Source organism: Microcebus murinus, chromosome 6, assembly GCF_040939455.1.
Source record: "Microcebus murinus isolate Inina chromosome 6, M.murinus_Inina_mat1.0, whole genome shotgun sequence".
Lineage (NCBI taxonomy): Eukaryota > Metazoa > Chordata > Mammalia > Primates > Cheirogaleidae > Microcebus > Microcebus murinus.
Window position 1 is genome coordinate 2,976,491 of NC_134109.1, and position 24,795 is coordinate 3,001,285.

The window sequence follows — 24,795 nt, forward strand, 5'->3', positions numbered from 1 at the left end:
AAGTAAGTGAATGGAACAATGAAGCCACCTTCATGAGACCCAAAATTTGAAATCTTAAGTTACAGATTACGGGCATATTCTTAACATCTGCTTCTACACCTCATCTATTTATTACTCTATTTTATCTTAATTGCGTAATACTGAAAAAAATCTTGATGCTCACAAATAAGTGGTTGTAAAATAACAGTTTTAAACCATTTTCTTTGTAATCTCAGGGACATCTTCACTTAAACAGAAACAGCATGAGAAACTTTATTCTAACATCTGCACAAAGACAAACTATGGTGCTGGACTGCACTGTGCTAGTATCTAAATCAAACTTGACACTTAAGATGGGCTCCTTTTATTGTCTGTGATTATGCCTCAATTAAGTTGATTAAAGAGAAACATCTAAGCGTATATACTGCCATCAGTGACTTTTTTAAATAACAAAACTATACTTTGAAAATAAAATTCCAATCATCTGGCTGAGCTCAGCACTGCCTGGTAGAGCAACAGCTGCGTGGAGTCGGTGGAGGGCCCCGCTGCCCTCAGTGGACTCGCTCGCTCTGTCAGGACTCCGTCTGAGGAGTGCTCTCTCCGCTGCCCAGTGAGCTCGGGAACCACCGCACTGCGTGACGTGAGACTCACAGTGGTTCCGGTGAATCGACCCATGGCCAACACGCCCTGGGATGAACTTCACCAAAGATGCAAAGCCACCGGTGTCTAAGAGTCAAGTCTGCTGCTCAAAAAAGGAAACACCCGATCCTGGGAATGTGTGTTCCTCCATGATAACACGCCCAAAGTGAGCAGGACACACAGACGGAGGAACTCACATGCGTTCAGAAGAGTGCTGCTTTCACCCACCACACCAACAGGAGGCCTGACCACACGTCTCGCCACAAGAGACTAAAAAAGCCCTCCAACAGCCCTGAGTCCATCTTTAAAACTGTAATAGAACTCTGAGCTGTCAATAATTTTATCATCATATGATTTCATATAAATGTGGACCTAGAAATACTGTCTCAAGAGAAAGTTCCTCCAAAACTTCATTCCAGTTATCAAAATCCGCATCCTGGCTTCTAGAGGCTCCAGAAGGGCCTGGCCCTTCTGCGCAAAGCATGCAGGGACGCGGCAGCCGAGAGCAGAGTACAGTACACAGCTCTGACAGAACGCGGCAGGAGTAGGGACCACTCGGGCGCCAGTTCGGCTTTGGGCTGCTGCCCACCTGGGCTGAGCAGGCAAAGCAGATGCTGATTGGTTGTCTTGGCACAGAAAGAACCAAAGCAAGAGAGCTGCCAGATAAAGACAGTCGAGAGAATGTTCTCCCTGAAATTTTGGCTACTCACATTTTTTATAAAATGTTTATTTAGAATACTAGCTCCTACCAAACTGCTACAGCCATGGAAAGTCCTAAAGAATAAATAGATTCAGAAAGACAGATTATAAGAAGGCCCAGACTATTATGTAATTTGGCAAAACAGCTATATAATACAAATGATCAAACTGCACTACTAAATCTTCAAAACTAAATCAGTAGTGCCCCAGATAGGTTAAATCCCACGTTCAACAACTCTTCCTGAGAAAAACAAAATTCCAAAGACACCAGCTCAATGTATAAAAAAATTACATGTGTTACAAAAATTCACTAGAAAGACGTCCAGAAGGCCACCTGCTCTCTGGCAACGGCTGGATGACCGGTGGTGGCAAGAATCCCCAGAGGCAAAGCAGCAACTCCCAGAGCAGGCCTGCGCAGCCCTCGGGAGTGCTGAGCTGTCCCAGACACCGGCAGGAGGGCCGGGTGGGGACGTCCGCGGCAGGCCGGTGTGGAGCGCGCTGACTGCTGGATGCCCCTCGCGTGGAAATACGCAGCTTCAAGCAGAGCGGCCACCCTCACATTTCTGAGCTGTTCTTTTCTAAAAACAAATTCCATTTAAATGGCATTTTAACTAATTCTAACAAAGTCCAGAGCAGCCTGGTCAGGAAGTTAGAGGCACTGGTGTTAGAATGGAATGGGTGAGTTAAAGAAGCCAGTTAGTTATCTGAGCCCAGTATTAAAATGAAACCAGAGAGCGGATCGTGCTCTAAGCGGCCAGGACACTCAATCAGCACTGGAGTGCTCCGAGTCAAGCCAAACAGCTTTCATGGAGTCCTCAGGAGAAGACAATGACCACACAAGTGACAGACCCCAGCTCTAGCAGACGTGAAGGACTCACAGAAAGCTTAACGGGCACGTGGTGTGAGGAGTGCGATGGCAGCGGGGAGACAGGAGGAAGGCCCGGCAGCGCTGCCGTGGGCGGAGGCCTCCCGCGTGCCGGCTGTGTACTGTACTTACCCCGTTCCACTCTACGCTCATACTCACTTCCTCCCCTCCGTCAGGGCCGCTCTCGTACTTGACCACGTCCACGTTGAGGCTCTCCCGGCTCCTGCGCTTCTCCATGTTCTCAGGGTCATTCAGCACTTCGGCCACTCTCTGTTTGTGAACATTGTCAAGACCCTGTGAGCCGGGCAGGGGAGAACAGGTGGACCCATTAGCACGTACGTTTTCTTACGTAGTTCTGAGATGTTTAAACTTTACTAGGAAAAAAAATATCAGTTCTTAATCACTAGAGGAAAAGAAGTCAGAATAGGGGTTCCCCTGCGGGGTGAGGAGGAAGGCAGGGAGGGGCTGGCAGACAGTGACAGGTGTGGGCTGCACGCACGCACCTGTGTGGGTTCGAGGGCGTCTCTGGGAGAGGAAGTGCTGGGCCGCCGGGTAACTCTGAGTTTACCTTTCTGACGAACCATCAGACTCCCTCCACAGTGGCCGCGCCATCTTACCTTCCCCCCAGCAATGAATTATGAGGGTTCCGCTTTCTCTACCTCCTCCCCAACACTTGTTATTTTCCATTTCTTTTTCCAAAGTCTTGTTTCTTATCACAGCGCCCTGCTGGGCATGAGGTGGCTGAGTGTCCTGTGGTGTCAGCGAGCGTTTCCCTGGGACTAAGGTGCCGGGCGTCTGCTCGCGCGCCTGCCGGGCCTTGTCACCGTCTTCACAGAACATCTACTCAGGCCCTTTGCTCACTTTTAATTGTGTTGTCTTCTTGTCTAGATACTAGACCTTTATCGGATAAATGGATTGCAAGTATCTGCGCCCCTGTGTGGGCTGTCCTTTCACTCTCTCGAAGGTGTCCTTGGACACATAAGCGTGCAACTTTGGTGAATCCAACCGATCCCATTTTTCCTTTCCTGTCTAGGCTTTTGGTGTCATGTTAAAGGATTTTGAAGCAATATATCTGATTTGTACAGACTAAAATAGTCAAGATTTTGTATTTCTAAATCAGCCTTTCAATAAAAGTCATGTAAAAGAGAGTCATAGATCCAAAGCTCTGACGGGTCAAAGACAGAAGGTGTGACCTGCCTGTTTGCGCGACCTCATGGCAGCTTCTTCCAGCGTCTCTGCAGCTTCGAATTTGCCCTGCCGTCTGTAGAGCGCCCCCAGGTTCTTCAGAGTGGTTGTGACAGTGGGGCTGTGAGGAAGCACAAGACAAACACAACCACCAGATGGAGGCTCTGGAGCGACCACCGCCAACGGCACACAGCCTGCCGCGCCTCGGGGTGCGGGGCTGTGAGGGCCCGTTTTCACGCTCTCTGGCACGATTCTTTTTTTTTTTTTTTTTTTTTTGAGACAGAGTCTCGCTTTCTTGCCTAGGCTAGAGTGAGTGCCGTGGCATCAGCCTAGCTCACAGCAACCTCAAACTCCTGGGCTCAAGCGATCCTCCTGCCTCAGCCTCCTGAGTAGCTGGGACTACAGGCACGAGCCACCATGCCCGGCTGATTTTTTTTTATATTATATATATTAGTTGGCCAATTAATTTCTTTCTATTTTTATGGTAGAGACGGGGTCTCGCTCAGGCTGGTTTTGAACTCCTGACCTTGAGCAATCCGCCAGCCTCGGCCTCCCAGAGTGCTAGGATTACAGGCGTGAGCCACCGCGCCCGGCCTCTGGCACGATTCTTAACTGTGAACTTTAAGCCTTCTCCCCCCAGCAGCCCTGCCTCCCAGTGCCATGAGGCCCCCACACCACCCGCAGGCCGCGGGCCAGACACACCGGCGGGCCTCACGGCCCACTGGCCACTGTCACAGAAACGCCTGTCTGGGGATCAGCACGCTTCCCCAGAGACAGCTCTCCGTCTGTGCCCAGCAGGAACGAGGACAGCGTTAACACTGCTGTTCACATGCTCCCCTCTCTCCACACGTGGAGGTGGGAGCGCGCCACCAGAACCTCACTGTGAGCGGGGTCTGAGGGCAGAGGCCGATGCTTCCCGTGCGAGGGGAGCAGCAAGCACGTGGTGGGCAAGATGGTCCTGTCTCTGCATCCTTGACAGCACACACTTGCTAAAAACTTAGAAGTAAACCTAGATTCATTTTAGGTTCAAATAGGTGCTTTGAGAGATTGTTCTCTCTTATTGATGATAGGCATTTTAGGTGCAGAAATAAAGAAGCTATCCTCCATGTCTCTGGTCAACTACACAACGGTGGGAGAAAGAAAAGACATAAATGTAATGTATTATGGTAAGTGCTATGGGAACCCAGGGGAGGGCATTTATTCCAAACTAGGGTTCACTTTCCTAAAATAAATAAACAGTAAGTTGAGTCTCAAAGGATGAGGAAAGTTAAGATTGGAAAAGGGCTGGGCATGGTGGCTCATGCCTAGTGCTAGGTGTGTAATCCTAGCATTCTGGGAGACCAAGGCAGGTAGATCGTTTGAGGTCAGGAGTTCGAGACCAGCCTGAGCAAGAGCAAGACCCCGTCTCTAAGAAAAAGTTAGAAAGAAGTTAGCTGGACAACTAAAAATATGTATATAAAAAAATCATCCAGGCCGGGCGCAGTGGCTCACGCCTGTAATCCTAGCACTTTGGGAGGCCGAGGCGGGCAGACTGCTCAAGGTCAGGAGTTCGAAACCAGCCTGAGCGAGACCCCGTCTCTACCAAAAATAGAAAGAAATTAATTGACCAACTAAAAATATATATACAAAAAAAAATTAGCCGGGCATGGTGGCGCATGCCTGTAGTCCCAGCTACTCGGGAGGCTGAGGCAGGAGGATCGCTGAGCCCAGGAGATTGAGGTTGCTGTGAGCCAGGCTGACACCTCGGCAGGAGATGCTGGGCATGTGTGGGTCAGTGTCTCCATGTGTTGCTGAGGGCTGGCCTTCCAGGGCCACCAGCACACTTGCCAGGAGCCTGCTACGCAGCTACCTTAAAACTGTTCTCCTTATTTAGGTATCTCCTTTTCCTTCAATTAGGTAGTTATCCTTGAACAAAGTAGTGCTAATGGACAGAACCCACTATAGTAATGTGGGTTTTGCATATGTAAATGATCTCATTTACAAAGTTAGTGGGATAAAGTTTTAATTGGAATTAGGGGAAATCATGGGAATGTGCGCCCACAACATCTGTATAGTTTTCCCACTGGGTCATGTATGAGCTGCCCTAGGGGACGCTGCCACCTGCCCCCTGCTTCTCAGTTTTCCCGGCTGAACAGACATACCTATCAACCTTGCAAGCTTTGTACCAGCCGCCGTACTCTCCAAAAGATGTCCCATCCTTCTGCTTTCCCTAAATTGCAACAGATAATTTCAAATTAATAAATATCTTGAATGCAGTATACCCAATTTAGAAAATCTCAAAAAGGTATATTCTTACTTTGCATTCTTCTCTTTCTTCAGCATGCATCCAAATGGGTTTATTTTCATCTAGGGGAAAAAAAAATTTACACAGGTTGAGCATCCCAAATACAAAATTTTGAAATCCGAAACACTCCAATGAGTATCAAGTCTGTGCTCAAAAAGTTTCAGATTGTGGAGCATTTCAGGTAAGGGATACTCAACTTGTACTATAGACTAAAACATGACAGAACCCAGGAAGTAGAGTAGAAGTTGTTAAGCCTCAAGGGTTGCAAGGTTCTGTTCTGTTTTGTGTGCGATCCTTCCTAGATACTACCTCTCGCAACCTGGACAGATCACGTTCCCGCCAGACGAAGAAGCCCACGGAAGACAGACCGGACACCAGGGACAGGAGACAGGCAGCCATCCCCGCCTCGCCCCAGACACCGGGTGCAGAGCCAAAGGCCTCTGGACAGGGGAAGCAACCCCCTGGCCAGTGCTTAGACCTATAATGTACATCTTTAAAAGCATCCTCAAATAACACCTGCAAGTATTTAGGATTTGAGCAACCTAGCATTAAACAAAAGTCTAAGAAAAAGCAATAATATGTGTGGGGCAAAAGGCGAAAAGATACAAATCCATATTCCTTTGAAGTTTTTTAAAATTCCCAGAATACTCCCACATGCCCCTCAACCAAGTTTCTAGACAACCAAAGTACCCATGCCATGGAGAAAAAAGCAGTCTTAAAAAGGATGTTTATAAAAATATTTTTATGACATGAAAAGTACGTGTGTTAAAAATGTAAAGAAAATAAGCAGTATACGTGATAATGTGTAGAGTTTGGTTTCAATTATGTAAATCAATAGGTACAGAAGCAAGCAAAAGATATTTAAAATGTTAAAAGATGGATTCAGGTGAGTTTCATATTGTCTCTGTGTGAATTTTCTAGGTTTCCTGCAATGAGGGTGTATTACGGGCTATGGACAGAGACCCACACCCAATACCAGTCTACTTCTCAGCCACCCAACCACAGACACGTCACTCATTACATACAGTTTGTGGTGTCTTTGCTTCTAAAATGGGGCCATGTTTGACCTACGTCATAGAACTGCTGTGAAAGTTAAGTGAGATCACACATTTAACACACTGACTGCCACAATAGAAAAATTTTTTTTCCTTGGGGCCACGAGGTTTTGTTACAAAATTAGAATAAAAACTTTGAAAAAAAAAAAAAGTGATCCTTTCGGCCGGGCGCTGTGGCTCACGCCTGTAATCCTAGCTCTTGGGAGGGCGAGGCGGGCGGATTGCTCGAGGTCAGGAGTTCAAAACCAGCCTGAGCAAGAGCGAGACCCCGTCTCTACTATAAATAGAAAGAAATTAATTGGCCAACTGATATATATATAAAAAAAAATTAGCCGGGCATGGTGGCGCATGCCTGTAGTCCCAGCTACTTGGGGGGCTGAGGCAGAAGGATCACTCAAGCCCAGGAGTTTGAGGTTGCTGTGAGCTAGGCTGACGCCACGGCACTCACTCTAGCCTGGACAACAAAGTGAGACTCTGTCTCAAAAAAAAAAAAAAAAAAAGTGATCCTTTCTAATTTAATGAAAAATTTATTTTTTATTGTTTTCTGTGCTTGAGTTATATGCAACTTGAAAAATAATTCACACAGCTATAGGTAAAGAGACATGTGAGTCACATATGCTTCACAAGGCCTGGGCTCAAAACTAGCATGAATTAAATACAACTCACATGGCACTTAATGTGTTAAACTGCTTAGCTTAGAGAATGATACATGGTCAAGAGCTTAGTAAACATTAACTATGATTATTATTACCGGTCATGTCATTAGACATGAATGAAACTACAAAAGTTTTTTTTGAGACAGAATCTCCCTTTGTTGTCCAGGCTAGAGTGAGTGCCGTGGTGTCAGCCTAGCTCACAGCAACCTCAAACTCCTGGGCTCCAGCGATCCTGCTGCCTCAGCCTCCCGAGTAGCTGGGACTACAGGCATGCGCCACCATGCCTGGCTCATTTTTTCTATATTTATCAGTTGGCCAATTAATTTCTTTCTATTTATGGTAGAGACGAGGTCTCAGCTCTTGCTCAGGCTGGTTTCAAACTCCTGATCTCGAGCAATCCACCCGCCTTGGCCTCCCAGAGTGCTAGGATTACAGGCATGAGCCACAGCTGGCCGAAACTACAAAAGTTTTAAATACTGGTTTGAAAAGAGTGAATATTATTTAGGCCAGGTGAGATTGTCTTACACAGAGGATCTCTTGAGGCCAGGAGTTGAAGACCAGCCTGGATAACATAGTGAGACTCTTGTCTCTACAGAAAAAATTTTTAAAAATTAACCAGGCATAATGGCGGGCACCTGTAGCCCTAGCTACTCAGAAGGCATGAATAACTAGGTGAGGATCACTTGAGCCTAGGAGCTCAAGGCTGTAATGAGCTTTGATCGTCCCACTGCACTCAGCTTGGGTGACAGTGAAACCCTATCTCTAAAAATGTAAAAAAATAAATAAATAGGTGAACATATTTGAGACTTATTAGCCCTGTTATTTAGTGCAGTTTTAACTCTACCTACTAAACAGATTCCAGTGCTAGGATGCAAGTATATTTCACAGTTAACATAGCTTGATGTCCTAATGACAAACCAGGTCATTGATTGAGTACATACGCTCTGAGCACCAGAAAGCCAATGTGACGCTGAAGGTCAGGAACTGAAACCACAAGACACATTTGCATCTGACCTAAGGAAAAAATGCCTTCCTGCCCTATGTTTCATGGAGCAAAATCTGAGTATAAAAAAGCTGCTTTTAACTATAACCCAATTAACTGTACTTTGTGCCACTATTTTTTAGCAAATCACAAGGAAATAAGTCCACCCTAATAGAAGGTTTTGGTTTTTTTTGATGGTCCTAAATTATTAGGTATGAATTTTATAAACATTACTTATTAGCAGTAACGGTGGAGCTGGAGAGTATTGCGCCTTCTCCAAGCTGCACGGTGAGAACCACCAATAGTGCGGTGGAACTTATGGCCCTTTCCAAGGCCACGGCTCTCGCAGCCTGCAGATGTCAGCCCAGCATCTCCCTGTGCTTGTGGACCGGTTTCGTGATCCACTGGGTATCAGGATTTCTTCTGATCAGCTTTATGGAATGGATCAATGAGGAAAACCTCAAAAAATCTGTATGTGGAATCTTCACCAACCCAGTAAGAATTCAGGACTCTTAGAGCCCCGCAGTGGCGTCCAGCTCGCTCCTTGGCAACAGACTGAAGGCTTCGAGGAAACTTTAGCTGGTTAACACCATGATGGACAGGCCTGCCATAGGTTGCACCCTTAGGAACCAGGCGTTTGCGGCCACCACAGCGCACACGAATCCTACCTATGACATAACCTTGCTTGGCCTTGTATCCCAGTCTGCGTGCTTTATCTGGTGGGGTGGGGCAGGGAGCCCAGTGGAGCGCAGAGAGCTGCCGGTATTGCCAGCAGCGACCCTCAGAAGAAAGCACATGACATCAGACTGCTGCTTCCTCCACAGCTCCTGGATATACTTGTATGCACCCATCTTGGCTTACCTGACGGCTGCCGCCAGACGGAAAGGAAAGAGCCTTTCTCCCTAACAGAAGTTTTGAGAAGCAGCATGAAGGAGATGGCCTAGAGTCCCTACAAACCAGAAAGCCCCTGCCCAGGGCAAGCCTGCAGGCGAGCTATTCTGTACCCTGCACACAGAACCCGAGACACAACCCACGACCAAATTCTGATAGTAAAAGGTATTTACTGCTCCACTGTTAAGAGAGGAAAAAAATACATTTTTCTTTTTTTTTTTTTTTTTACGAGTCTGTTCTGTTGAATAAAAAATACATTTTTGAAAGATTTTTCAGAAGTGGTTTCTAGAAACGCTCTATAAAGGAAAAAATTAACCCTCTTTCCAGGGAGCAGACTAATTTGCTCCCGTCTTGTCTGTTTGGCTTCACTGTACTGACAACCTTACCTGGCATCTCAAACCACAAAGAGCCAAGAAGAAACACACAGGAAGGAAAATCCTGGGATTCTTTTATTGTTGTAGAGATCAGGTCTCCCCGTGTTACTCAGGCTAATCTCAAATACCTGGGCCCAAGCGATCCTCCCACCTTGGACACTCCAAATGCTGGGATTACCGACATGAGTTAGCGAGCCTGGCCCTGGGATTATCTTTCTAGGGATGTAATATACTCATACTAATAAAACATCTCAATGGACAAAATATATGGTGTATATGTGTGTATACATGTGTGAACATGTGTATATTTGTATGTATATGTGAGTATTTGTATATGTGTGTATACATGTATATGTGTATATACATATGCATGTGTGTGTATATTATGTGTATGTATATATGTGTGTTGTATACAAGCTGTGGTGAGTTGTATAATTATTTCACTATATATAACAATGCAATAATAATAGAAATAAAGTGCACAATAAGTGTAATGTACTTGAATCATCCCCACACCATCTCTCTCTCCCTGGTCCATGGAAAAATTGTCTTTCATGAAAATAGGCCCCTAGTGCCAAAAAGGTTGGGGACCACTGGTATATATGTATGTATGTGTATATATATACATGTGTGTGTGTGTATATATATATATATATGTAAATATAAATTAACCAAAACACTTTTCTCTCCACATTCTGAGGTTTCCTACACGCTAGCAACAAATGTCCTCATTCTAAATGCCTTATGTAATAACTGATGGAGAAAAAAATTAACATAAATATTTATGATGGAGCGATTTGAACTCTGGAGAACAGCTGGTCACTCTGTGACTGTGGATGGGGCACTTGCGACATGCAGCCCTGGCTCCTTAACACAGCAAAACCACCCAGCAGGCATGTCCGACAGGCTCCGAGCGCTGCTCAGCCGCTGGCTCTGGGCCACCCTTTGAGAACCCCTGACTCAGCACAATCCCAGACAACACGATGACTACACTGACAAACCCCATGGAGGCTTGTGGGATTAGTGGACTTAGCACGGACTCCAGAGAGAGGCAGCAGGGAAAGAAACCACGTGAGGGACCAGAGCCTCCCCACAGGGTGCTCTCCTAAGTCACTGGTGACGCTGAGCATGGCACTTCGGAGACATGTGCTAGCATTTACTAAGCCATAAACAGACAAATGAGCAAGACAAGGAATGAATGCTCAGCCTGTGCCGTGTCCACTCTTCTAAGCACTATTTGAAAAACTGTTTCTAAAATTCAAGTAAAATTCTAGATTGAATGGCCAAGCACAGTGGCTCACGCCTATAATCCCAGCACTTCAGGAGGCCAAGGTGTGAGGATCACTTGAGGCCAGGTGTTCAAGACTGGCCTGGGCAACACAGCAAGCCCTCATCACTACAAAAACCTTTTTAAACAATTAAAAATTTAAAAATATATATTGTGAAAACCTGGGTATCACCAAGTTCCAGTTGGAAATCACTATTTTTAAAGTATTAAATAATTAAATCTGCTTAGAAATAGGAGTATATTTCTTACCATCTACAGAACCAAATTCCCTTTCATGTGCACGAGTGAGAATTTCTTTGTATAGTGTTTCTGCTTGCTTGAATTTTCCTTGTTTCAGATAGCAGGATGCCTTCAAATAAAATAAAATATTTAGTTTCCTTTATGTATAAATAAAGCACATAATTTAATTCTTTATGTATAAATAAAGCACACATTTTAATTTAACCAAACAAGTTAAATTACGGAATGTCTGGATTCCAGAAAGCAGTGCTGCACCTCTGTCACGTACCAGGTTATTTTTGGTCTTGGCCACATTGGGGTCATCGGGCCCCAGTTTCGTCTGGTAGATGTCAAGGGCTCTTTGATAATAGTACTCCACTTCCTCATACTTGCCCTGGTTCTGGCACAGCAAGGCCAAGTTATTTAACTGCTTAGCAACATCGGGGTGATCCTTTCCCAACACCTGGAAATGAAAACAGTGTATGAGAACCACGCACTTGTTTCGCTCTCCACCCTGCTGTTTGACAGTGAGCTCCTTTCCATTGTCTCTCCCTAGTTCCTTACCATAAGGCTCAAAATTAAGGGATTAATCTCTAAGTATCACTGATAAATAATCACAAAAAATACCAAGATGAAAGATCATGGGCCACACCTGATACCTGAATCTCTATAACATCTGAACAGTCATACAGAGAACTGCTGAAATGGCCGGGCGCGGTGGCTCACGCCTGTAATCCTAGCACTCTGGGAGGCTGAGGTGGGCAGATTGCTCGAGGTCAGGAGTTCAAAACCAGCCTGAGCAAGAGTGAGACCCCGTCTCTACTATAAACAGAAAGAAATTAATTGGCCAACTAATATATATAGAGAGAAAAAATTAGCTGGGCACGGTGGTGCATGCCTGTAGTCCCAGCTACTCGGGAGGCTGAGGCAGCAGGATTGCTTGAGCCCAGGAGTTTGAGGTTGCTGTGAGCTAGGATGACACCACAGGACTCATTCTAGCCCGTGCTACAGAGAGAGAACTGCTGAAATGGACAAGTTACATTTTTCCGATACCTAATCACCATAAACTGTAACAGCTGGTACCAAATACCCACGTCACGGCATCGCAAACAACACAGATGTGTAGGTAAGTGAAGCAGGTCCCTTGCAGCACTGAGTTACTATTTAATTTTTGTCCCTTTCTCCCTCTGCCACCCACACAAAAAGGGTAATTTAAATCAGAAATTAAGTGGAGCTATAGAAAAGAAAGAGTGTTACACTTCTTATACACCTGAGTTTACAGTCTATGCGCTGTTTGTATTTGATGATAGTGACCATTTTGCTGATGTCACTCAAGAATCTGAGTTGGTGCTAAGTTCAGTGCTTCACTGAATCCTGGCCCTGCCAAACATCTCCAGAGAGCTGTCATGGGGCAGTAGCTACATCTACATGTAAGAACACTTACCCGAAGGAATCATGTGAATGACATGGAAAGCCAGAAACTTCTGCTGCTCAGAGGTCAGCAACAAGAAGTAATTTCTGTAGACCACGGAGGAAGAGTTACCACCTCATTCCTTTCTGAGCTCTCTTCTTCCATTCTGAACCCTCTCCATCTTTCCCAAAGGCATTATTAAGACCCCTCTCTGGAACTCTGTCACAAAATTTGGGTCATAGACCTCTACTGACAATGGCTCGTAACGTCTTCCTAAGACTAATATGAATGTATGAAGACACATTCATGACCACCACGGATTACATAGTGTTCTATGGTGCAGTTCTTCCTGAATGAAGTATCTGCACATGATAAATACATAACAGTAAAATTACTTTTCCCTTTGAAAAATAAAATACCCATGCCATTGACTTAATCTATAGCTGAGTTAATCTGTAGATCTGAAAATAATTATTTATTTTTTAAGCTTCATAAAGCATATTTGATAACTTTCTTTTTTTGTGATGGGGTCTTGCTCTATTGCCCAGTCTAGATTGCAGTGGCATTATCCTAGCTCACAGCAACCTCAAACTCCTGGGCTCAAACAATCCTCCTGCCACAGCCTCCCAAATAGCTGGGACTACAGGTGTGCACCACCATGCCCAGTTAATTTTTCTATCTTTGGTAAAGTCAGGGTCTAGCTCTTGCTCAGGCTGGTCTCTAACTCCTGACCTCAAGTAATCCTCCTGCCTCCCAAAGTGCTAAGATTACAGGTGTGAGTCACCTCATCTGGCCTGATGAATTTATTTTTAAACTATAATATTTTCCTCACAGACAAGCACATGTCCCACTGTCAAATGTAACGCCTGTAATCCTAGCACTCGGAGAGGCCGAGGCGAGAGGATTACTCAAGGTCAGGTATTTGAAACCAGCCTGAGCAAGAGCGAGACCCCATCTCTACTATAAATAGAAAGAAATTAATTGGCCAACTAAAAATATATAGAATAAATTAGCCAGACATGGTGGCGCATGCCTGTAGTCCCAGCTACTCGGGAGGCTGAGGCAGGAGGGCAGGAAGATCACTTGAGCCCAGGAGTTTGAGGTTGCTGTGAGCTAGGCTGATGCCATGGCACTCTAGCCCAGACAACAGAGTGAGACTATATTTCAAAAAAAAAAAAAACCAAAAAAAAAAAAACCCACAAATGTAATGCCCCAGGCTTTCCACCTCTAGTCCTTAGACGTTCTTCGATGAGAGTCATTTCCAGGCCACACCAGGCTGGGGAGAGCATGGCCTCAGGACTGCCCCTGTCAGAACACACACTCCTCATAACTGGGTCTTGCACACGGACCTGTATGGGCCAGTCTGGCCTTGTTTTGTGGGCTGTCTGCCCTATTAAATGAGTTATTTTCAATAAATGATCAGTATAACACATCACAGTGGTCATTTCTCAAAACCTAAAACTGAAATTTTTTTTAAAAACACAAGAAAACCCGATGTCAGAGAAGGAGAACCCTCCGTGCTCCAGTACCTTTTCTCGGATCTCCAGGGCCCGTTTGCACAAGGGCTCGGCTTCCTTGTACTTCCCTCGCTTCCCGTAGAGGACCGCGAGGTTATTCAAAGTGGCCGCCACCTGCCAACACAGAGGGCACGACTAAGAACAGTAGAAGAAAACAAAATAAGGTACATTGACACATCACAAATTCACTTATACTCACTACTTAGAATAAAGCACTCTCAACTGGATAGAAGAACGTAACCAGTTAAAGGGAAAAAAGTGATTCAATGTACTGTCGATCACACACGGTAACACAATACTAAAATTAAACAAATCAACAGTATCAACAGGGTCTTAATTTTTTTTTTTTATTTCCTTGGAAGCCAAAAAGCCACCCAAAACAGATCTGTATATAAATTAACCAGATTTTAAGACAGAAACGATATGAATTCTTCAGAAAAAAATTTCTGAAAGTGCATGCAATTTGATTTAGGATCAAAAATTACGGTGGGTGATCCATCAGAGGTGATGGCTACAAACGAGAGTTCAGTGCAGCGGCTCATGCTGCGTAGCAGAACCGCCCGAGTGCAGCCTGCGCCAGCGCGGACAGAGTGAAGACCCTACCTGCACCGTCTACGGAAAAGGCAGCTCTTAAACTCTCCCTGTTGGGTTTAATATTAGAATGAGTTGGATAAAAGAAACTGATGGGGACATAGAACATAAAAAGAATCAAAGAACTAGATATACGAACCGCAGGATGGTCTTTGCCCAGCGTCTTTTCACGGATGGCCAAGGCGTCGTTCAGTAGGTTGGCTGCGTCCTTGTATTTGTTTTGATCCCTAAATTGAAAAACACACGTTAAGTGTTTTAGACATAAATTCACATATCTCTTTTAAATATAATTTTAGAACTACAGAAGACCCTCTCAGTTTAAATGTGCTACTCACTAATGATGTGACTACAAACAAGTACTTTCTTTTGAAATTTACTACACATATTTCTCAATTGAGTATTTTTTTTTTGAGACAGAGTCTTACTTTGTTGCCTGGGCTAGAGTGCCACGGTGTTAGCCTAGCTCACAGCAACCTCAAACTCCTGGGAGTAAGTGATCCTCCTGCCTCAGCCTTCCAAATAACTGGGACTACAAGCACGAGCCACCATGACCGGCTAATTTTTTTCTATATATTTTTAGGTGGCCAATTAATTTTTTTCTATTTTTAGTAGAGACGGGGTCTCACTCTTGCTCAGGCTTGTTTCAAACTCCTGACCTTGAGCAATCCACCCGCCTTGGCCTCCCAGAGTGCTAGGATTACAGGTGTGAGCCACTGCGCCCGGCCCTCTCAATTGAGCATTAACAGCTACCCAGCAAGGCTTTGCCCGGCAGAACGTGAGAAGAGTTAACACGGCTTCCAGAACCTTTGAAACACACTGATTCTGGCCACATATACTGTTGGGATTTTAGATTCAATCATCCTATTAAACACTGTAAGCTTCATCAAACTTTGTGAAGGACAGACAGCAAGTACAAAATAAAGTTTCAAAAATTGGTAAATGCAATTAAAAAAACAAAACTACCTAAGAGTATTGTGAGAACCAAATGAGACAAGGTATCCTAAAGACTTTTGTAAACTATGACATGTCATAGAATATCTGTAACTATTAATTAGCAGTAGTTCTCAGGTGTGGCCCCAACCCAACAGCAATCAACTTCAACAGGAACTTACTAGAAACCCAGACCTACCCCAAGACCTGCTGAATCAGGAACTCTGGAAGTAAGGCCCAGAACATTGTGATTTAACAAGCCCACCAGGAAATTCAAAGTAGAAATGAAAACAAAAGTATACTATTATAAGCATTAAAATCCTAATAGAAAAATGGGCAAGATAACAGAAAATTCACATGATACAAAATGATTAAAACTATATGAGCAAATAAATGCAAATTAAAACACAATGCTGGCCAGGCATGGTGGCTCATGCCTGCAATCCCAGCACTTTGGGAGGGTAAGGTGGGAGGATTGCTTGAGGCCAAGAGTTCAAGACCAGCCTGAGCAACAAAGCAAGACCTGTTTCTACAGAAATAGAAAAATCAGCTGTGCATGGTGGTTCATGCCTATAGTCTCAACTACTCACTCAGGAGGCTGAAGTGGGAGGATCGTTTGAGCTTAGGAGTTTGAGACCAGCCTGAGTAAGAGCGAGAACTGTCTCTACCAAATATAGAAAAAATTAGCCGGGCATGATGGCGCATGCCTATAGTCCCAGCTACTTGGGAGGCTGAGGCAGAAGGATTGCTTGAGCCCAGGAGTTTGAGGTTGCTGTGAGATAGGCTGATGCCACAGCACTCTAGCGCAGGAAACAGAGTGAGACTCTGTCCCAAAAAAAATAGAAGTGTTGTTATGAGTGCTTACTTTCTCTTTTGTGTTTTTCTTTATTTTACTGACTTTCAAAATTCTCTTTTTCAAGAAATCACTAGGCCAGGCACAGTGGCTCACATCTATAATCCTAGCACCTTGGGAGGCCAAGGTAAGAGGATCGCTTCAGCTCAGGACTTCGAGACCAGCCTGGGTAATATTCAAGACCCCCATCTCTGCAAAAAAAATTTTTTTAAATTAGCCAAACACGGAGGCACGTGCCTATATTCCTAGCTACCCGGGAGACTGAGGCTGGACAATCACTTGAGCCCAGAAGATCAAGGCTGCAGTGAACTATGATCACACCACTGCCCTCCAGCCTGGATGATAGAGCGAGACCAAAAAGAAAAAGAAAGAAATCACGTCTCCATTTAGAAAGCTGTATTATTGCATTTCTCAAGGGCTACTCTTCCTCCTCTACCCCGTCCCCACCCTTGCTCTGGTGCCCATCCCCACACCCTATGACCTCACATAAACCCTGACAGGCGGCCCTGCCCCCAGCCCTTCTGCCCTAGGTACCCAGCCACAGGAGCTCTTCTGCACCACTGCTCCCCGCCACCGCCCCCTTCAGCAGAGATAAACACAAAAGGGGCAAAGGTCAAGTGGAATCCTGAATTCTAGAAGGACACAGAGTCGACCAGGCCCTTGGAAGGACATTAACAAATATCGTTTGTCAAAGTAGATATCCTTCTTCAAAGTGGAAGGGTACTGGCAAAGTGGGAAGGCCAGTCTAGACAAAAGAAGCCTAGTACACAGAGCCTTGTGGAAAAAGGATAAATAGCTTACTGTGGCCAGAGTGAAAGGTCTACGTGGGCTATTGCAGAAAGGCAGGGTCTGTTCTGACTCGATGACACCCTTGCCACAGAGCTTACTAAATATTTCGAGTTTAACCCTTGGCTGTTTAAAGAAAAGTGGATAGTAAGGCTGAAAAATAGTTTATACATATTTATAAAAAAATAAATATTTTTAAGGGGTAAGTTGCTTAAAAACATTGTCTGCAGGTAAAACCCAGTAGATGAATGAAAAGGACTAGCCTGTAGACCAAGGCCAGGATGTTGAGCATAGTGGCCACGTCTGGGTGGTCGTGTCCCGACGTCTTCTCCAGATCCTCCAGCGCCTGCTTGCAGAGGGGCACGGCCACCTCGTAGCGCCCCTGGGAGGCGTACTGGATGACCAGGTTGTGCAGCGTGCGCAGCCGCGCGGGGATCTCGTAGCCGCCCTGCTGGGCCGCGGCGGCCGCGCTGCTGTGCTGCTGCTGGACTGCAGAGAGAGAGCTGCGCTTCAGAGGGGCTTTGAACAGCATCACCGAGACCCGTCAGCTCCTTTAACACTGTCCTCACTCGCTTCAGCCCCGACGCTGTTTAGATCTTTTCCTAGAATTACCTGGGCAAGCAAGAGACGGTGCTAACATGTCAGGGATGGAGCCCTGTCTGCTCATAGCACCGTGAGACTTCTCTTGGCACCAGGAAACCAGCAGAATAAAGCAATTCTGACTTCTGTCCTCTGTGAGAGTCCACAGATCACAGCCAAGCTGCGAACATGTGCCCTGTGTCCTAGCGTCTGGTCTAACTTATTCCTATAGCCCAACAAACAAAAACTGTTTTAAATTCTCGTGGAGAACAAAACTCAACCCAGCTGTGCTCCTGCTTCCATGAGGCAGGCTACATGTCCTGAGGCTCCCACCAGTCACCACCTTCCCAGGGCACATGGCAAGACTCCCATCACTCCCCGTCACTCACTGCCTTGTCCTGGGTCGTCTTCATCATTGGGGAAAAGGTCATCCAGAGGCTCTTTGGTAGAATCCGAGTCCTTATCCTCCTGTAAAACAGACCCAGAACAACCCTTCATCTTACAAGTACTATACATCCCGTCCTGAAACTCTTTGAGATTGAATTCATTTTAACTAAAAATCTTACAAAAGATTATCAGTTTTTAACATCAAGGTAGGATCCTCCACCATTTGGCTTATCTACCAGTTTAATCAGGAGTGACAAAAAGCTTGCTTGGGCTGGGCGCTGTGGGCCACGCCTGTAATCCTAGCACTCTGGGAGGCCGAGGCGGGCGGATTGCTCAAGGTCAGGAGTTCAAAACCAGCATGAGCAAGAGTGAGACCCCGTCTCTACTATAAATAGAAATTAATTGGCCAACTAATATATATAGAAAAATATTAGCCGGGCATGGTGGCGCATGCCTGTAGTCCCAGCTACTCGGGAGGCTGAGGCAGCAGGATTGCTTGAGCCCAGGAGTTTGAGGTTGCTGTAAACTAGGCTGACACCACAGCACTCACTCTAGCCTAAGGAATAAAGAAAGACTCTGTCTCAAAAAAAATAAAAAATAAAATAAAGAATAACTGAGACTAGGATAAACATCCAAACAGAGCCAATAGTAAAGGAAAAGCAGCCAGGTGTGGTGGCTCACACCTATAATCCTAGCACTGTGGGAGTCAGAGGTAGGAGGATCGCTTGAGGTCAGGAATTTGAGACCAGCCTCTGCAAGAGCAAGAACCTGTCTCTACTAAAAATAGAAAAATTAACCAGGTGTGGTGGTGTGCTCCTATAGTCCCTGCTACTTGGGAACCTGAGGCAGGAGGATTGCTTGAGCCCAGGAGTTTGAGGTTGTAGTGAGCTATGATGACATCACTGCAGTGTAGCCAAGGGGACTGAGCGAGACTCTATCTCAAAAAAAAAAAAAAAAAAAAAAAAACCAAGATGCATCCTTGGGGAACCCTACCACTGCAGAAACAGAAAGATAGGTGGGCAAGGGAGGCCGACAGGAGGCATGAGAGAGGTAGCCAGAGAGCCAGGTAGTAGTGTACTGGGGCCTGGGAGGAAGAGTTTCAAAGAGAGGCTCTGTAAGCTGCAGAACCAGAGTCTGGGTCACAGACGGGTGGGTTCAGCCACTGCTGACCCGGCAGCGGAAAGTACAGAAACAAACTGCAGAGGGGTAGGGAAGTTCTCAAGCTAGGCCAGACCTCGCTGAATGTTGGCATTCATTGTGCCTTATGTTCACAAAGCATTTTTACATTTTCTGACCGTTATTCTAAAAACACGTATAAAAAGACTACGCACTTGCCCAGAGACCCACCAGCCTTGGCCCTGCCAAATGCAATCACCAGAGAAGACAGGAAAACCCTGGCAGCTCTGCTGCCGTGCTCTGCTGGCCGCAGCGTGGCAAATGTCAGCACCACACTCGCTACAGAGCCACTCACAGATGGGGAAATGTCGTCATCGTATTTTTTGAGCTGATTCATAAATTCCAAATGCTTCTTTTCTTCCTCCAGCTGAGCCACAGACTGCTCGCTCTTCTGTAGTTTCTGCTGTGTGTTGGCCAGTTCATCCCGCAGCCACTGGTTCTCCTGGCACAGGCGGCGCACCTGCGCACGCAACTTCTGCTTCTCGGACTCCACGGCATTCAGGTGATTTGACAAAGCCATCATAACCTGAGCAGAGAGCGTACAGAACGGTAGTGTGCTGTCCAGCAACAGTCCCTCCCCTCTGCGCGCTCTGTGGCCGCAGCTCTAGCTCACACTCACAGGCACGTTCTCCAAAGTGCCCATGAGTTAATCTGCCATTTATTTCTCTTTTCCCTTTAGCCACAGACTACATACCGGGGTGTGGTAAAGAATATCATATGCTTCACATCTACAGATAACATACCTCTCTTTTTTGATTTGAGAGCATCTCAGAGGGACTAGCAATGAGCTCATAGCTGCTCTTCTGATTTTACTTTCTACGGAGATGGCCCCGCCTAATGTCTCACAGCCCCGTTCCACGTGGGAGGCTGCGTGAGCCGCGTGCATGTGTGCATGAGCTGCAGGTCAGCAAGGGGCTACCGCTGGACTCGAGGAGGGGTAGGCAGACAAATCTTCCCCATGCTCCAAGGTAAGGGAAGAAATCTCTGCAGCTACCAGCATGTTTCGTTACAAAATGCTCTGGGACTCAGCCTGTGGTGAGCCGTCAGTTTCCTGGACCTGCCTGCGTCCGTAAGTGCCTAGGAGCATGAGTGCCGAGGCCAGGAGGGAGCTGGGAGGCTTCAGTCTTTTCTCATTTCAGGTCACGTATCTGCCCTTCCCTTTCATTCCTAATTTAATAATCATGTTATCATCCTCCTAGGTTTAAAACTTCAAACTCCAAAAGGTAGGGCCTTTTCTTCCTTCTTTTTTTAAACCAAATATCTGCCAAATTTAAAAAAGCAAATTTAGGCAGGGTGTGCTAGCTCAGGCCTGCCATTCTAGCACTTTGGGAAACCCAAGTGGGCAAACTGCTTGAGGCCAGGAGTTCAAGAACAGCCTCTGGGAGGCTGAGGCGGGCGGATTGCTCGAGGTCAGGAGTTCGAAACCAGCCTGAGTAAGACCGAGATCCCGTCTCTACTATAAATAGAAAGAAATTAATTGGCCAACTAATATATATAGAAAAAATTAGCTGGGCATGGTGGCGCATGCCTATAGTCCCAGCTACTGGGGAGGCTGAGGCAGGAGGATCGCTTGAGCCCCAGAGTTTGAGGCTGCTGTGAGCTAGGCTGACGCCACGGCACTCACTCTAGGCTGGGCAACAAAGTGAGACTCTGTCTCAAAAAAAAAAAAAGAAAAAGAAAAAAAAGAACAGCCTGGACAACATAGTGAGACTCCATCTCTACAAAAAATGTAAAAATTAGGCCGGGCATGGTGGCTCACGCCTGTAATCCTAGCTCTCTGGGAGGCCGAGGCGGGCGGATTACTCGAGGTCAGGAGTTCGAAACCAGCCTGAGCAAGAGCGAGACCCCGTCTCTACTATAAATAGAAAGAAATTAATTGGCTAACTAATATATATATATATATATAAAATTAGCCGGGCATGGTGGTGCATGCCTGTAGTCCCAGCTACTTGGGAGGCTGAGGCAGAAGGATTGCTTGAGCCAGGAGATTGAGGTTGCTGTGAGCTAGGCTGACGCCATGGCACTCACTCTAGCCTGCGCAACAAAGTGAGACTCTGTCTCAAAAAAAAAAAAAAAAAAAAAAAAAATGTAAAAATTAGCTAGGTGTTACGATGTGAGCCTGTAGTCCCTGCTACTCAGGAGGCTGAGGTGGGAGGATCACTTCGGCCCAGGAGTTTGAGGTTGAAGTGGGCTCTGATGACGCCACGGAACTCCAGCCTGGGCAACAGAGCAACACCCCATCTCAAAAAAAAAGCAAGTCGAAAGTTCAAATTCATACCATCTTTAAATAACAGAACTTCAGAACTTAAGAAATAATAGGTTCACAATATCCAAACAAAGCTGCGGTTCTTTAACTAGAGTCTGCAACATGGTAAAGAACTCTAAACTCAGGATATGGATGGCCACTTCCTATATGAAAGCAGAAACTGGTACCCAGCGGCCCCTCTTCTGCTCCACTCAGTCACTAGACCAGGGAAAGCTCAGACAGAAGGCAAGTTTTAGCATACTTAATTTTATCTAAGATATATTGGCAGAGCCAGAAGTTACCAGGGAGGGAAAAAACCTAGATGTTTTCAGTGTTTTCATCTCTGTATCAGGCACAACAGAAACACAGGTTTAGTCTAAGACCTGAAGCAACCTGGCCCTAGGGTACGTGCTCCCGTCCTCCTTGGGCTTCAGAACCTGGAACCGGAAATGGGAAGACAACATTCCCCAGCTACCTCACGCCCAGGTGCAGCCACGGAGGGAATTCTGGACAGTGAAATGTGAGCAGTGCTGTGCACAACTTCAGGGAAGTAGCCTTAAAGGGAGGGGGCACGCCCTTCCTGTATCCTTCCCCGTCCTCTAACAGGGTCATGTGGCTGCAGCTGGAGCTCCCTCTTAGTCCCCAAGACAGGCTGCCAGGGTGTGGTGCAGTGGATGACAGGAGCCCGAGTATCCCCAACAACCAGGCGGCCACAGAGCCATCCAGGACAGCACACCTTGGTACCTGTCTTACGTACCTCTGTGCTACTTAAGCCACTGTTTTTGTTTTCTTGTTTTTTGTTTAGGTGGCCAATCAAATCCCAACCTAAATGAAACACAGGGGTACTTCTATTTTGGCTCTGCTTTTTAAGAGTCAAGATATACTCAAATTAATAGTCTTTTTTTTTTTTTTGAGACAGAGTTTCACTTTGTTGCCCAGGCTAGAGTGAGTGCCATGGTGTCAGCCTAGCTCACAGCAACCTCAAACTCCTGGGCTCAAGCAATCCTACTACCTCGTCCTCCCGAGTGGCTGGGACTACAGGCATGCGCCACCATGCCCGGCTAATTTTTTCTATATATATTAGTTGGCCAATTAATTTATTTCTATTTATAGTAGAGACGGATTCTCGCTCTTGCTCAGGCTGGTTTCGAATTCCTGACCTCGAGCAATCCGCCCACCTTGACCTCCCAGAGTGCTAGGACTACAGGCGTGAGCCACCGCGCCTGGCCTAATAGTCATTTATATAACATATACAACCCACATATGAGTGGATCTTTATTATTCTATAAGCATCTTCCCTCTACTTTAATGAAACTACATATGTCACATGAAGTCTCCATTTTTCCAAACCATTAAGTTCATGTTCACATCTGGGTCATTTCACTCATACCTGTGCCTCACTCAGGCCAAGCTCCAACATTTCCAGGGACTTTCGGATCATGTTTGATTTCTCCTCCACCAGGTTACTTTCATCATCTTTCTTCAAACACTTCAGTGTCTCCAGTAAACTCTGTAAAATGGAATTGTGTTCATTCTTCAGAGCTTCTAGGCCCTGAATTACTTGCTTTGTCTTGGAAATAATTTCATCCTGTGTAAGCTTCTCCAACTTGTCTTCCTTTATGTACACCATTGTGGACATGTTGTCATACATTCTAGAATGGAAAAGGAAAAAGAAATTAGACATCTCATGACAAGTTTCCTTTCTGTTATATCTTTAATAAGCTAAACATTTGTGAAAACTTTAAAGTGAGCATTGTACAGGTAAATAATTAATACGTGCATTTATAATTTATGATCTTGAAATACCATATTCTGTAGTACTATTTCTGTTTTCCCATTTAACTACTTTTCTGTTTTATGTCTGAATTCTCTTTTATGGATAGAATGACAGCAACTGAAATTAATGCCAATGATTAAAAGCAGCAAAACATCCAAATGGCATTTCCAAAACACAGAGCCTCAGTAAACAAAATTTTCTCTGATTGTTTGCCAGCTTTTTTTGTCTTAACTAAATGCAAGAGGAACTCTAAATTCTTGAAAACACACTTAACCAGACAAAGCCTTGAGAAGTGATCACACAACTAGAAGAAGAAAAACCCGCCAAAGAACCCGGAACACTAAGAGTGGCAGGGAGAGCAAACCCAGAAGACACAGGTGCCAGGGACAGAGCAGGATGGCCACTGGGTGGGCTCTCAGAAGAGTAGGGCCATGAGAAGCCCGGGAGGACAGGATGCCACGTCTTGGACTGACTTTGGAACACCACAGTGAGAAGGAAGAGGAGGGGAAAGAGACACACAAAATAGGACCGGCTGTCATGCCAGGTAACTGCTGACTCTGTGCACTGCTCCCTTTGCTAACCTCTCTGACTTTATGCACGTCTCAAATCCCATCGGTAAGTTTAAAAAACAGAAAGTCACGAGCAGTGACAATCAAGGCAGGCTTCAGCTGGGGACAGAGGCTGAGTTACCCATCAGAGTGAGTCCTGCACAGCACTGCCACAATCTGAACTCTCAGGTTTCATAAAGTGTCACACACGCCCTTGAATATCAACTCAATTAGAAGGGCGGGGACTTTATCTTGTGGGACTCCACTGAATCCACGGCACCCAGGGCAGCTCCTGGCCCAGACAGTCCACCCGGTGCACGGATGGACGGGGGAAAGGCCAGAGCAGCAGATACAGCCACATGTTCCAGGACTCAGGAGTGAGAGCTATAAGCACTTGAGAACAGGGTCACTTTAGTCTCTCTATCACCAATTTCACACTGGAAGAATGATTTTTTTGCATAAATACAAAAACTAAATTTCTTCTCAAATTTAGAAGTTGTCTGTAGAACTATTCAGAAATCCATCCACTGGCCAGGCGCAGTGGCTCACGCCTGTAATCCTAGCACTCTGGGAGGCCAAGGTGGGTGGATTGCTCGAGGTCAGGAGTGTAATCCTAGCACTCTGGGAGGCCAAGGTGGGTGGATTGCTCGAGGTCAGGAGTTCAAAACCAGCCTGAGCAAGGGCGAGACCCTGTCTCTACTATAAATAGAAAGAAATTAATTGGCCAACTAATATACATTAAAAAAATTAGCCGGGCATGGTGGCGCATGCCTGTAGTCCCAGCTACTCAGGAGGCTGAGGCAGAAGGATTGCTTGAGCCCAGGAGTTTGAGGTTGCTGTGAGCTAGGCTGACGCCACGGCACTCACTCTAGCCTGGGC

General features: G+C 45.8%; 1 protein-coding gene and 1 pseudogene across 17 annotated transcripts in view; both read right to left on the reverse strand.

Moving 5' to 3' along the window:
- Positions 1 to 24,795, reverse strand: part of KLC1 (kinesin light chain 1) — a 56,697-nt gene that overhangs the window by 16,452 nt on the left and 15,450 nt on the right. For 7 of the 17 annotated variants that reach the window (XM_076003670.1, XM_076003664.1, XM_076003674.1 and 4 more), the window contains exons 2-13: positions 22,982 to 23,243; positions 19,642 to 19,872; positions 18,173 to 18,251; positions 17,468 to 17,693; positions 14,775 to 14,862; positions 14,057 to 14,158; positions 11,406 to 11,579; positions 11,147 to 11,246; positions 5,664 to 5,713; positions 5,509 to 5,576; positions 3,380 to 3,488; positions 2,315 to 2,476 (exon numbers count right to left, since the gene is read on the reverse strand). In XM_076003670.1, the coding sequence (XP_075859785.1) occupies positions 2,315 to 2,476; positions 3,380 to 3,488; positions 5,509 to 5,576; positions 5,664 to 5,713; positions 11,147 to 11,246; positions 11,406 to 11,579; positions 14,057 to 14,158; positions 14,775 to 14,862; positions 17,468 to 17,693; positions 18,173 to 18,251; positions 19,642 to 19,872; positions 22,982 to 23,242 (1,650 nt within the window). In that variant the 5' untranslated portion in view covers position 23,243. The remainder of the gene's footprint in view (positions 1 to 2,314; positions 2,477 to 3,379; positions 3,489 to 5,508; positions 5,577 to 5,663; positions 5,714 to 11,146; positions 11,247 to 11,405; positions 11,580 to 14,056; positions 14,159 to 14,774; positions 14,863 to 17,467; positions 17,694 to 18,172; positions 18,252 to 19,641; positions 19,873 to 22,981; positions 23,244 to 24,795) is intronic. The other 10 variants (XM_076003667.1, XM_076003675.1, XM_076003672.1 and 7 more) reach the window with 3 other exon arrangements.
- Positions 7,204 to 11,140, reverse strand: LOC142871425 (large ribosomal subunit protein eL15-like; annotated as a pseudogene).